This window comes from Fukomys damarensis, unplaced genomic scaffold (genome assembly GCF_012274545.1).
Source record: "Fukomys damarensis isolate Sample0158 unplaced genomic scaffold, DMR_v1.0_HiC HiC_scaffold_39, whole genome shotgun sequence".
Taxonomy (NCBI): Eukaryota; Metazoa; Chordata; class Mammalia; order Rodentia; family Bathyergidae; genus Fukomys; species Fukomys damarensis.
In genome coordinates, this window is record NW_022900951.1 from 71170477 (window position 1) to 71185826 (window position 15350).

General features: G+C 33.8%; 1 protein-coding gene across 1 annotated transcript in view; it reads right to left on the reverse strand.

Moving 5' to 3' along the window:
• Window positions 1–5829: 5829 nt before the first annotated feature.
• Window positions 5830–15350, reverse strand: part of LOC104860320 (vigilin-like) — an 18028-nt gene continuing 8507 nt past the window's right edge. Inside the window, exons 2-4 of the mRNA XM_033760493.1 lie at window positions 11817–11875; window positions 7315–9472; window positions 5830–7242 (exon numbers count right to left, since the gene is read on the reverse strand). Coding sequence (XP_033616384.1) covers window positions 5830–7242; window positions 7315–9393 — 3492 coding nt within the window. The 5' untranslated portion in view covers window positions 9394–9472; window positions 11817–11875. The remainder of the gene's footprint in view (window positions 7243–7314; window positions 9473–11816; window positions 11876–15350) is intronic.

A 15350-nucleotide genomic window follows, 5' to 3' on the forward strand; every position in this document is an offset into this window, starting at 1 on the left:
GGTCCTGATGGTTTCAATGCTGAATTCTACAAGACATTTATGGAAGAACTATTGCCACTTCTGTTTCAACCCTTCAATGAATTTGAAAGGGAAGCAATACTCCCAAATTCATCCCTCAAGCAAGCATCAGCTTGATCCCCAAAGAAGAGAAAGAACAAACTGAAAAAGAGGACTGTAGGCCAATCTCCCCAATGAACATAAATGCAAAAATCCTTAATAAGATACTGGCAAACAGAATACAAATGGTTTTTAAGATGATCATACACCCTGACCAATTGAGATCCATTCCAGGGATGAAGTTATGTTTAAACATATGCAAATCAATAAATGAAATACAGTATATTGATAGAACCATGGATCAAAACCATATGATCATCTCAATAGATTCAGAAAAAGCATTTGACAAATACAACATGCATTCATTATAAAAACCCTACAGAAGAAAAAGACAATCTCTACTTCAACCTGGTAAAAGTGATTTATGAAAATCAACAGCCAATTTCATATGAAATTATCAAAACCAAAATCCTTCGCACTAAATCAGAAATAAGACAAGAATGTTCACTATCAGCACTCCTGCTTGATATACATTTTTTAAGCATAACCACAGCTATTAGACAAGAGAAAGAAATAAAAGGAACAGAGAGGGGGAAATAAAATGGGAAATTGTCATTATTTGCCCACTACATGATGCTCTATGCAGAAGACCCAAGAACACCACCAAAATTTTTCTATACTTAATAATAACATTCAGTAGAGTAGTGGAATACAAGTTCTAATTCAAAAATATATAACTTGTAAATGAACAACCAAATTACTGAAAAAGTAACTGGAGAAACAAGTCCCTTCACAATAGAATCCAAAAAACTGAAATACCTAGGAATAAACCCTAGATATCTACTCTGAAAAGCATAGCACTCTGAAAAAGGATATTGAAGAGGATATCTGAAAATAGAAAGACTTCACTTGCTCCTGGCTAGGAAGTAGCAACATAGTAAAAATGGCAATATTTCCCAAACTGTCATACAGATTCAATGCCATCCCAATTGAAATTCCAGCAGCAAACTTCACAGACCTTTAGAAAATAATTAAAAAAAAAAATTTGTATCAAGAAGAATCCTAGAATAGCAAAAGCAATTGTAGGCAACAAAAGAAAGGAAGGGAGTATCACAATCCCTAACTTGAAACTATACTACAAAGCTACTGTGATAAAAACAGCATGGTACTGGCAAAGAAACAGTCCTGAGTACAAGTGGAACATATTAGAAGTTGCAGAAACAACTCCAGACTTAGTCAACCACCTCAAAGGACCCAAACATCCTCACTGGAGGAAATATAGCCTCTTTAATAAATGTTGTTAGAAAAACTGGGTTTGTACTTGCCAAAAATTAAAACTAGATGTATATCTCTCATAATGAAAGAAAAAAATTGAAATGGATTAAAGACCTAAATATTAAAACACTAAACTGGCTAGAAGAGAGGTTTGGAAGAATTCTTGAAGACATTGGTATAGAAAAAAATTTCATGTATAAAACCACATGTGCAGGTTAACTATCATAAAGAATAAGCAAATAGAATTTCCTCTTATTAAAAAGCTTCTTTACAGAAGGAGAAACCACCAACAGTGTGAAAAGACAACCCATAATGTGGGAGAAAAGTTTTACCAGCTGTTCCTTCAACAAAGGGCTACCATCTAGAATATACATAGAACTTAAAAAAAATCATACCTCCAAAATTTAAAGAACTAATCCAAAAATGGGCATCTGAAGTTAACAGACATTTCTCAGGCAAAGAAGTAGGAATGGCAAATAAACATATGAAAAATTGATCAACATCACTGGTCATATGAGAGATGTAAATGAAAATAATGCTGATATTCCACCTCATCCTAGAAAGAATGGCTACTATCTGGCAATCAACCAATAACAAATGCTGGTGGGGCTGTGGGGAACAAGAAACCTTTCTCCATTATGGGTGGGAGTGTTTACTGGTACAACCACTCTGGAAATCAGTATGGAAGTAGCTGGGATTAGAGGTTCCACTTGAACCAGCTATTCCCCTGGAATAGCTTATTATTATTTATTATTTATTCTCAGAATAAATAAATGAATCATACCACAGTGATACATGTGCACCCATGTTCATAGAAGCACAGTTTGTAACAGCTAAACTTGGAAACAGTTCAATTGCCCATCAACTGTAAAGTGGATGAAGAAAATGTTTTTTTTTATAACATGGAGTACACTCAGCCATAAAAAATGAGAATTAGAGACATTCATAGCTAAATGGATGTACATTGAGGCAATACAATTATTAGGATATTATTAATTAGGATATAAATAGGACACACGTGTAAATACAGAATAGTTTCTCTGGTGTGAGAAAGTGAATGTGAAAGTAAGGATCGAAATGTATAACAGACAATGTGAAATAGGAAGAAAAGTTGCAAATGGTCAGGGTAAGTGGGAGTGGTAGGGGAGATGAAAGTAGGGAATGGAATTAATATAAGAAATGAAAATAGGGAAATAAAGTCTTTGTAAATATAGAGGGGTAGAGAGATTAAAGGGAGGGCAGAGAATGGAGGAAGAAAAAGAAGCAAGATACATTATGTAATGATACAATTCTCCAATGATGAATTTTATTATATTGTATACCTAAAATGTAAAACTAAAATTAATTTAAAAGTAAAGAAAGAGCTTCACTTTTAAAAACTGTTCTGTCACATTTACACATGGGGGTACAGCTTCTAAAAGTGCTAGCTTATTTAACACTATCTCTGTCCTGTGATCTTAGAAGGCTCACACTTTTCAAGTCCCCTCTGATCATAGAACTAGAAGATTAAGGTTTCAGTCTCACTGTGGGAGAAAGGTATAAAATTTGGGGCACTTGATTTGTGGATACTCCTTCCAGGAGTAATTTATAGACTTACAGTTTTCACTAGATTGTGAGGTGGGAGATGGCTTCAGAAATGCCAGTATGTTTTACAGATTGCTGCTGGGTTAATATTGTTTTGCCCCTCTAGCTTCCCATTATAAGTTAGTTAGAAGCTAGGCTCCAAGTAGCTACTTGAGGAATATTTAATAAAACTCTTCTAGAGCAAAATAGGGAAGTGTTTTCTTTCATTGTTCCCAGGAGATGAGAAACCTGGAATAGCTGTGTACCTGCAAACAATTGCCACTATTTCTTGTATGATTGAATCCTGCATGCCTAATTCCCATTGTTTCCATACCTGGGGAAATCTGAGTCAAAGCATGGGGAAACCTTAACATTATGTAACTACATATGGCTCAAAGCCTCCTATGCACAGGAAGGCACTGAGTGTTAAGGATCCTTTCCTAATTTGTAGTGCAGAACTCAGGGGAGGTTCTGGCCTTAGTGTGTCTCAGTTTTTGCTACCCTTTCAATATATATGTTTTTTCTATTACCCATTGGTTAAGAATCACTAAAGATATTTGATTTTTCTCTGAGACAATTGATCCATGGCTACAGATTCATGTTATGACTATGGGTAGAGAGAGTCAGGATCCTCCTATACAACTATGTTTCTGATTTTCTCCTGGAATTTATACTTTTAATTTACAAAAGCAAAAGAAGACTGACTTTGGACTTTAAGCTTAATACAATTAAACTTTCAAGTGTATTTTATCTCTATAATTTAATTTGTCTTCAGAATTATTTTTAATAGAAAGAAGTTTTTTGTGAATATGTGTTCTTGTTTAAAATGTTGGGCATTTTCTTGATATTGCTATGATCTATATACAATTGTTGACATGATGTGTCATTATATCCCATTCTAGGTACTCTCCCTAATAGCATTATTGAATAACATAAACATAAGTAGAAATAAATCAAAATAATAAATATTTCAGTTTGTAATAAATACTATTTGACCCATTTCATTATCCTTTGGCAGCAAAAGTGAAAATTGCTCTCCAGTAGTTCCTGTAAACAAAAGTTCATATCAGTAATGAGATTTATGAAAGCAAACCAAAAAAATCTGCTATACTCATAACCTTTCCTAAAGATGGATAAGCAAATCTCAAATTGGCTTGTAACAAGAATGGTTAAGCTTAATGGGTTAGGACAAAAATCAGAGAATATGTCTATAATTTTAAATATATAAATTTAGTGGTATAAAATTTATATTATTTTAAAGCAATAATCAGTGGCATAAAATTTATATTATTCTAAAGAAATATCCACTGGATGTTAAGATTTGAATCAAATGTACTCCCAAATCCTTAGGTGTTTGAGGGTTATTGGATCATGAGTGTACCATACTAATCATTGTATTTATCTACTGATGAATTCTGTATTTGAATGTCTGTGAGGAAGTGGGGTCTGGTTCAAAGTGGGTCACTGGATGTGTGATTTGGATCAGTACATTGTTGTTCAAGGCTCACCCTTCTCTTTGTACTGTCTGGCTGCCATGGGTCGAACACCTTTTCTGCTATCATGCCCACTGCCATCCTGCTTCCAATTTGGAGCAAGCCAACCATCAACTGAACTGTGAGCCAAAATAAACCCTTTTTCCTCTATATTGTGGATGTTGGTTATTGTGTCCCATTGATGGCAAAGTGACTAGAACATTGGGCCAAGCTACTAAAACCAATTATAAATGAACATGTTGATCAGCAGAATTTCTATGTTCTCTTTGGAAGCAAAGAAAATCTGTCCAGGCTCACTTTAATTAAACAAGCACATTACCTTGTCTCACAAATCATTTATCCTCAAATTGCTATCCAGACTCACTTTTGTTAAAACAGTCTTTCATGATGTGGTAAATGATAATGTCAGAATTTGCATATTAACAGTCTTGAATTTGAAATGCAAGAGCAAAACTGATGTTAACAAAACTAAGAGATTAATTGCTATGTGGCACTAGGAATTTTTTTTATAAAGACAATAACAAACTCTTTAGGTTATAGTCATAATCATTGATTGTAAAATTCTTCCATAATCTTTTCTTTCTTGGCAAATCCACACATCTCTTACATGAATATTCCTTAAATAAATTCAGCATTTTAACTATAGTATCACAAGATCCTGAAACAGAGGATTTGGGTTCAAGAAGATTACTGGGGAAATGATCTTGAGATAGCAACCTATGATGATAATGAACAGAGCTGAAATGGACAGTGAGTGACTGTTTAGCTTTCATGCAGTCACAACAGCAGACTCAGGTGGGCTTGGTACTTATGAATGTCATTGACCACTCAGCAGATTGAGGCTACCTCTGGGAAAGGAAATGACCTGGAGCAAAGAGGCTCACTTCAAAGAAAGTAGAAAAATTACACACTTCAAAGAAACTAGAAAAGTGGCACACAGTAGAAAAACGACACACTGAATTAGACCAAGAAATTTAGTGAGCATGCACATTTAAGATTTTAATGAACTATGTTCAAAACAATGAAATGTCTGTTGGGAATGTCAAACAAGTCCCAAGTGGATTTAGAAATAAGTTAGTAATTGGTGCATGCTTAAAAGCTTGAACACTTCATTTTCTCCATAGCATATGTTGTAGTGTCTAAGATAGAATATGTTCATATCAACAGTATAAGAATTATGCATATGATTCAGCAGTTGCAGCATTTTATGAATAATTCTTGTGGCATTTTCAGATAAACAGATCGGACAAATTTCTGTTTGATTTTTTGTTATTGTCTCTTAAGAGTGAATCTTAGAAGATATCTGATTATTTAATCTTGGAAAATTTACAATTATATCAGAGCATTTTTGAATGATTTTTTTAGTACAAGGGATGTCTTTTATTGCATAACTCTTAGCTGGAGCTGTGGATTTATAAGAATGATAGACACTATTAACATGCTACTGTTGAGATTCTTGCTTTTTAATAATAGGCAGAAAATATTGTTCGAGTTTGAGAATGTGACCAATTGCTTTTTTTACTTCATTGGGGAGTCCAGTCACAGTGATATTTGCATTAGAGGTCCCTTTGGGAGGGAAATGAATGTCTACTCTGAACTGTTCCATAATTTTCTGAATAGATTTTCCATTTACTCCAATAATACGGCTGTGAACACGAGGGTTTAGTGAGATACATTTAGTAACTTTTTTTTCATTTTTACACACTAGTTTCATTATTGCATCTTGGGCAGCTAAAGTGTCATTTTTATGTCCTGTGATGATGATTTGATCTTGTATCAAATTGCTTTCTTTATTTGGAAAATGGATAGAAACATTATATTGCAAGCAAATCTGAGAAACAATTTTACCCTTATAACCAATGATCTTCGAATGATATTTGGGGTCTATAGTCACCATTAGTTTAAAATTTCTTAATGTCCGATCTTCTATTTCAGTGTGTAAAGTATTGACTATTTCTTGCAATTTAGCTTTGGCTTGCTCCACTTTTTCAGCAGGCCCCTTAATGAATATTATATCAGAGTTTACTCCAGGTCTTGATACCTGTATTTTAACATCAAATTCATTGGTTATCTTGCTTATTCTACTTCCTTTCTGACCAACAATATGACGGTGTAGAGAAGAGGGCACCTGAACTACAGCAGTTATTGGAATTAAAGATTCAATAGCTTTCATGGCTGCTTCACACTTTTCTTTTCTGCCTGAGATTAATATAATATCACATTCCTTAGGGGAAATTGAAGCAAGTTTATAGTCGGTGTTTTCCACTATTTCTTTCCCAATTTCCTGAACACTTGGATCAATAGTGACAGCTGAATTCTCCTCTCTGTCAGGGAATTTTATTTGAACATTATAATCTCTAGTAATTTGTTGGATTTGGGAGCACATAGGTCCCATTAAAAAACTATGAAACTTCTGGGGAATAACACATTCGATTGTAACTTTGGCTTCCATGTCACCGATAATCTCCTCAATGTGTTTCTTTGCTGCTTCTACACAAGGTTTTGCTCCTTTTAGTGTGACTCTTTTGTTAGATTCTCCTAAACGTGGGAATCTTATTATGACACCACCATATTCTGCAGTAATTTCTTGTAAAACCCGAGCTCTTTGTGTAGTAAAATAATGGTGGTATTTTGGATTTATAAGCATATTATCCTCTATGTCATTTTGAAGGTCTTCAATTAAAGCCTCAAGTTCCATTTGTGCATCATTGACAGCTTTCTCTGTCCCTGTAATATTTATCCATTCTTGATCTCTATCCTCACGTGTAGGGAAAGTGATATGTGCTCCAGTCTCATTACAGATTTTGGAAATATTTCCATAAGTTTTATTCAAGAGGAATTGGTGATACTGTGGCTTGACATGGAGGGCCACAGAATGAATCTTAGATTGCTTTTCTTCTTCTAGTAGTAGCAGCATTTTTTTTGCCTTTTCAACACCTTCAGCAGGGCCTCTTATAATGACTTTTTGAAGGCCTGAGTCATTTTTTGGAAAAGTAATATGAATCTTTCCACATTCACTCATGACTGAGCCAATCAAACACTCTTTGGGATCAACAAGAGATTTATGTAGATCAGAAGAAATAGAAATTTCAGCTTCAGAAATATTGGCTATCTCTTTTTGAATTGAAAGAATCATTTTATGAGCTATTTCACAATTTTCTGGCTTTCCAAAGATGACAATATTCTCTGAATTGCTGCTTGCCGTTGGAAAACTAATCCTGGTATTGCTCGCTAAACAGATTTTTTTGATGTTTTCACCTCCTTTTCCAATGATAAGTTTGTGAAGGTGTTTGAATAGGGGGACAGTAATTGCATAGCTGCTTTCTAAAATAGCTGTCACTACATTTTCCAAATACTCTGTGCATTTTTCTAATTCGTGTTTTGGTCCTCTAAGTTGAATGATATCACTTTTTTCTCCTGGGTTTGGAAAATGTATTATGACATTTGGGAAATTCTGTCGGATGTTATAAATCCGTTCAACTATCCTTCCAATAACTTTGTGGTGATATTTTTGTTCAATGATTAAGTCTTTGGTGTGCTCTTTTTCTAAAATAGCAGCAAGTTCAAGAACTTCTCTCTGAGCTTGTTGAACATTCAAGAATTCTCCTTCAATTCTCATCAAATTATTATTTTCTTTGTCAGGTAAGATTAACAAATAAACATCATTCTTCTCCTTAATTCTGTTTATTACAGTACCATTATTCTCTACCAGATACTTGTAAAATGTATAGTTAATATAGAATTCTGCATAATCCATTCTGCTAAACAGATCTTTCACTATCATGTCAATTTGTTCTTGAGCATAATTTACATCATCTTTTGGTCCTTTTATAATAATTTTATCTTCTGCAGTAAAATCTATTTGAACATTTGGTACTACTTGAGTTATCTTGGATATACGCTGACCTTTCTTCCCAAAAATAAATTTGTGAAGCCAGGAAGGGGCCCAAACAGTGGAAAAAATGTAGTACCTGCGATTCCAATAAGTTCCAGTAAATATCTCCCTTGAATTTTCAGGCTCAACTTGATGTGTTACATAATCTGATATGTTTTCTGTACATGAGATTTCTCCTCTTCTTTCTATAATTTTTTGTGCCAAATTATAATCAGGACATGTAGTGAAATTGTAATTCAAATTCATCTCTACATCTTCATCTGTAGTTTTCTCATTGGTATTTTCAAATATTGCTTTTACATAAGGTTCAGTGTGATCCACTTGAGGATTTTTTCTATTAAAAAGCATTTCTATTTCATTAGTACTAAATTGTAAAATACGGTTGTTTGTCACTGTTTCCTGTGTGATGCTGTTAATAGTTTTACTGTTTGATCCAGCAGTCAGGGAATGATATTCTTTTTTCTTATTTAATGTTTCTCTAATACATTTATATTGTTCAGTAGACATAAGTAAATCTTCATATGGATAGATTTTCATGACTTCATTTGTGCCAACACTATTAATACAGATTTTCTGACTATAAGGGTTTAATGTGTAAGCGTCCAATACATCATTTTGTTCTAAGTGCTTCGTTGTATTGCTAGTATTGCATATAGCAAGACAGTGCTGTTTTGGAGGCATGGGATTTGTAATGAAACCATATTTTTGAAGCCATGCAAAAATTTCCTTCTGAGCTTTTATAACAGTTTCTGAATTTCCAGACACTGTTATGTAAAGTCCTTGATCCTCGATAAAATTTAATTTTAGGTTGGCACCAGTTTGCTCTGTAATGTCTAGATGAAATTTTTGTCTATCTTCACCAAACTGAATGAAATACTTCTCATCTTCCAGAGGTATATGAAGCACTCGAGTGATAACTGAAGTTTTATTGTCTAAGGATTCTATAGGTTCCACAGGCTTTTCTAACCAATTTGCTTTCTCTAGATGTTCAGTAAATTTGTCCATGTCAGTGGGAATGCAAAGCTCCTTCTCTGAATTTAGAGTGACAGCATGGTTTTCTTTTTGTATATATCTAATTTTGCACTCAATCAAATTTTCTTTGGAAGTCATTGTTGGTTTTCAAGTGGATGAAATCGAGATTTGTTCAGCACCCAGAAAATTCCTCTTGTAGCTTCTGTTTTGCATAATACTATATGGGAAACATGAGTATTTTAACTATGTAATTCTTTTCCTAGTTAAATTGTAAACTCAATATAATAAAAGTATACTCTTATATTCATTAAACTTGATAAATATTCAAAAGTTCATCTATTCTATTCTTACATGAGTACAGAATTGGACTCAAATTATAAAGACTATGAGAAAACAGCCATCATTTTGCTAAATGTAAAATTTAAATCCTTTCATTATTTATATCACAAGTGATGCTCATTTTCTAGATCCACTGTTGTCACTTTTTGACCATTACAAACTTCTGAAGTTATTAGCTGCAAGTTATTTGGAAAAACATATAATTCATTCACATGTAAGAATATCTCCTGTATTTATCTGAATTTGTTATTTTTCTTAACAGATTTACTGAATAATAACATTAATTTACAGAAATTGTGTGTAAATTGCAATGATGTTTAGTAAATTTAGATGTCTGGATAACTGTTACAACTCAATATTCAAATATTTCCATGACCCAAAGATATCCCTCATGCTCAGATGCAGGCAAACTATCTCTTTCATCACCCTCAGACAATATCAACTTAATTTTTTCACTATAGTCTTGTCTGATTGAGACATTTCATTTAAAAAATTCAAATAGTTTGCTGAGTCATTTGCATCTTAATTATTCAGCATATGTTTTTGAGGCTCCACTATGTTATAGTATATATCAGTAACATGTTCTTTTTTATTGCTGAATAATGTTCTATTTCTATTTACTTAATGATTGTTCTGATTCAATCTCCTTTCCAGGGTCCAAATTCTCTAATAAAATTCTGCATATTAATGTACTACAGGCTGCCTTTAAGACCATTTTTTCTACCATCTTCATCTATGTGGTATGGTTTAGATGTATAACATTGAATAACATTAATACACAGACACTTCTCAAATCTATAACTTCAGTTCTTAGATGCAATGTGTATACAAATAAGCCCTCTCAGTATCAGTGGAGTGCCTAAAAATCCTTTCAAGTATGTTTCCTTCAATAAACTCTTGATTATATTCCTAGATTTTCTCCTCTTGGAATATATTAGAATTTTATAAAAGTTACTTGACCTTCCTTCTATTGCTTAATCCAAGTACTTGTTGTCATCTTTTGTTTTGGCATTTCAAGTAAAATTCAAAACAGGAATACATCTGTTTCTCTATGTCTAAACTTTTCTCCTAGATGTCATTCTACTTTCTTAGTTTAAACTGACACATTATTGCAGTCATAAACATCATAATGCTCCACCTATTCTTACTTTGGCCTTCAATGGCTTATTCTCCACAAAGCATCTAGACACAGTTTTACAAAGCAGAATAAAGTATACGCATCTCCTTAAAAGTTTCTAGTGGATTCTATTTATAAGTAATATAAAGTTAATGCTGTAAAATTAAAATGTATGAAATATATAATATTTGGCTATTTTAATTTGACCAAAAACTTTCTTTGACTTACTAGATTGTTAAACTACTTGTCCAAAAATGTATTATTATTTCAGGTTCCACAATGCAAATTACCTTTCAGAAACTACTATTTGCTGAATTCTGTGTTGTATCAAAGAACACTATCTACAGTTATTTAAAGAGTATTTAAGTTCTCCTCTACTGTACTTCCAACAATATATCTCTGTGGAGTTTCAATTTTTTCAACCAAAAAGTGCATATTGTGAATGACTGAAAGCAGAAGGATTCTTTTAATGAAGCCATTTTTAAGATACACAATAAAGAAATTCACAAAAATAAAACATTTTCACTTTTATCAGTATTTTTTCTTTTAGAAAGCATTATTCATCAATGTTATTTATGTTAACATAAATTGAATTTATTTTTATTTTAAAATAGTAAGATTTAATATTCTGTTTTATTTCATTTAAAAAGAACAACAAAAAATACTTGCTTCCAAATAAAGTTCAGAATATATGATTAGTTTAATTACTAAGATGGCTCCACAAATTGCTATTGTCCAACAACATTTAAAAATATGATAATCTGCTCAACAAATGTTATCAATTATGATTTTTCAGAATTAATACTCTCATAAAATGAAAAGTTACAGAGTATATACATTTCCAAGCAGAAACTAATGAGAGATATTAATAGAATTTCTAGGAGAAATAATTGGAATTTTTATTTTTTATAACTGGGATCAAACTGAGGACCTCGCACTTGCAAGGTAGGCATGGTGCCACCAAGGTAAATCCCTGGCCTATGATTTTACATATTTCTTATGTATAGAAGACAGTGACCTGACTATTCAACTTTAGATTTCACCACCAATATATTTTTATGTGTATATATATATTTGTATGGTTGCATGTGCGTCCATCACTTACCTTTACATGGCAAATTGAATTTTCAGAAAGGTTCAAGTTGTCTATAAAATACTATAAACCTGAAAGTTGTTAGGACAACATTAGTGAAATTGTAAGCAACTATGTGACACAGAATATTAAATCCAACCAAAGCAAATCAGTTTATTCAAGATTTAATCCAATAAAATGCAGAATGTAAATTTAAAATGTACTAGAAAATATTAAACAATGCTGGTGGTAAAGTAAATGTTATAAAACATACAGTATAATAAAAGATAAGAGCAAGCATGCACAGAAGTTGCTAGGAAAATATGTCATCATCATCATAGCCAAATATCAAAAAACAACCAAATACATTTCCAATGTCAAAACAAGTAATAGTACAAAATCATCAAAGAAAAATAAATGATATCTGCAAAGGCTGAATTATTATCTGAGTAAAATTTGAACCACAGTGCATCCAAGATGTTTCAGGATGATTCAGGCAGAATTTTGATGATGTGTGTCCTGACATAAAAACACAACCAAGTTTTTAACATCCTCATAATAGTGATGTTAATCCATACTGTTATGTTTAAATTATACTCCAAAGTATAAATAAAAATATAATAATTGTACATACATATAGATTCATAATATGTTTCTATATAGAAACATCTACAAAATATTTATATATAAATGTATGGTATTTTTGGACTGCATAACGTTGTAATCTTAAATTCCTAGCCTCAACTGTGATTAATGTAAATTAACAGGTGAATATTTAGTAGTTCTGGGTGAATAGATAAGATTGTTTCACTCCTTGTCTGCCCAGATGGAATGTTTTGAAAACCTTGGGATATTCTGTAAGCATCTTTTAACCATCAACACGTGACTGTTGAGTATGTAACTGCTGACCACCAGCATAGACTAGCAAACCATTAACCTTTGCCCCCTGCCTACATGCTTTGAGTATAGAGCCCCCACCCAGCCTATCCCCTTATAAAAACAGCCTAAGCCCTTAAGCTGATGCCTCTCTGAGCTGCTTGGCTCTGGGAGGACCATCTGGCCAGACTAATAAAGGTCTGTTTCATTTCCAAATTGTCGGGGGTGTTCCTTCCCGGGTGTTTCTTGCAGCTGCCGCGCTCTTCAGAGTGGTAAAGTCGAGCTCTTCAGAATGATAGAATGGAGCTCCTTGGTGTGGTAGTAAGGCCCTTGGTCTTACATTTTGAAAGCCTTCCATGGCTGTTGAGCTCCTTGGAGTGATAGTGTAAGACCTAAAGTCTCACTTCCACTCCACGGAGAGTGAACAGCCAAAAGGCCTCCACGATGCTGAGTCCTATAGCCCAACGAGGGCTCCGGACACAAGAACAAGGGCCTTACTTCTGGGAGCCGTGAACAGCCAAAAGGTCCTCCACAATGCTGGGTCCTATAGCTCAGTGAGGCTCCAGGAGCTCGATGGAGGAAGGAGAATCACCAGGAGAGGAACACACCAATAAGAAAACCTTTATTAGTCTGGCCAGATGGCACTCCCAGAGCCAAGCAGCTCAGAGAGGCAACTGCTCAGGGGCATAGGCTGTTTTCATAATGGGATAGGCAGGGTGGGGGTCTATACTCAAAGTACATAGGCAGTAAGGCCTTAGGTCTTACAGTATTGATTGATAGAGCAGTACTACATAGTAAGACAGGCCCTTGCCTTGCCTCCATCTTTTATTTTTCCATAAAGTGTTTTGATCCAGAAATATAAATTTGTGCTGCTGGGCAGCACCCCTGCACAATATATCAAAATGTTTTGTAACCATCTGAACTGCATGACCTCTCAGGAATGTTTTAGTAACTCTGCTTCTCTCAGGAATGTTCTGTTAGCTCTGTCCTTCTCAGAAATGTTTTGTTAACTCTGACCTTCTTGAGAATGGTTTGTCAATCCCACCCCTTTCAAGAATGTTCTCAACTCTGTCCCTATGCTTCTGTGAGCATGCTCACCCAGTATGTCTTTCAGAAATGTTCTGTGACTCCACCCTCTGCTTCAGAGACCATAGTCACCTACCCTGTAGATTCCTATATAAGGAGGGTCCCATTTCTAGTAGAACCCTCAGACTTCAGAGTATAAACTCCACTGAGCCCACTCTCACAATTAAAGATTTTTCTCTACCATCAGATTCTTGAGTTTTTAAATTGCAATAGCTGAAACCCAGAGCTATAACACTAATCTTTACCACTTGGTTGTACCTCGGAGCTGTGGCATTTGGCTGTGGCACTTGGCTAGAGCACTGAGCTATTCCACTTTTATAAGATAACTGCCTTGATATGGCTGCCACCATTTTGGTTAGCAGCCACCATTTTATACCTTAAGTTTCCATTTCCTACATCATGTGTCATCATCCATAAGTGAAACTGATGTGCAAACAAAGCTTGTTAGTAGAAGGAATGGATCACAAATAATGAACCCTGAGTGGCTGCCCGCACAGCTGGTGCAATTCCCTGACCCACTTACACCAGCCACCCACTAATAACCAAGCCTCTTCCACCCAGCTCTCTTTCTCTTCTTCCTCCTTCACCAAATAGGCCACTGTGCTGCAGCAGCTCTACAATAAATCTTTCATAAGACCTCTGTTGGATTGTGGAGTGATCTTTGGCAGGTGCTGATTTCTTTAAACTTTGCTACAACAATATTAGTACAATTAGTAATATACATGTAAATGTATCACGGTCAAAGAGAAAAAAACATAGATAATGTGAGAAAAAATTATTATATTTAGCAGAAGACTAATTAGGATATAAAATATACAGATTCATCTGGCATAGATTCAAAACATAAGAATGAACAGAAAAATGTGTGATTTGCTATGGTTAAATTATCAAATTGGCCTGAGATGATGCTATCATTTAGTGTTAGAAGGATACCTGAGGATTTTAATTTTCAGGATCTCTGTAACCTCAAAGTGAAAAAGTCAACAGATGATTATAATTTCAGAGAACTAAGAATGGCCTATGTTAGATTATTGAATACACACAAGTGGCTACAAATAAATTCAAAGGTGAAAAATTCATAAATGTTATAGGATATATATGATAATTAGATTAAAATTTTTAAGGACTGATAATAGAATGACAATGGTATGAGAGACCACTAAAAAATGGAAAAGTGCAATTAGAATTTTTAAAATCCAGAACTAAAGAGGTGAATGAAGTAAATGTTACACAACATCGTGAATAATTATCTCATGATGGTGGCCATGAAAACAGAATTTTTAGGGTGTGTCTCTGACATCAAAGTGATAAGACCAACTAAGTTAACCACAAGTACACAGTACACTCAGGATTTTTTTTGAAATTTTTCAGAAAGGATAAGTCAAATAATTATGTCAGAAATGGATAAATAATGATGGAAATAAATCAATATTTAGTTACAATATTTTGAAACTTTCAAAAGTAAATGATAAAATAAATTCCATAAAAATCCTCCCAAAAGTAGAAAATAAGGACAAAGTGAATTGCCAAACTAATTTAAAGCTGGGTTTGAAAAATTGAAAATGAAAATTAACAGGACAGCAGAAAAGAAAAGATCATGGAATA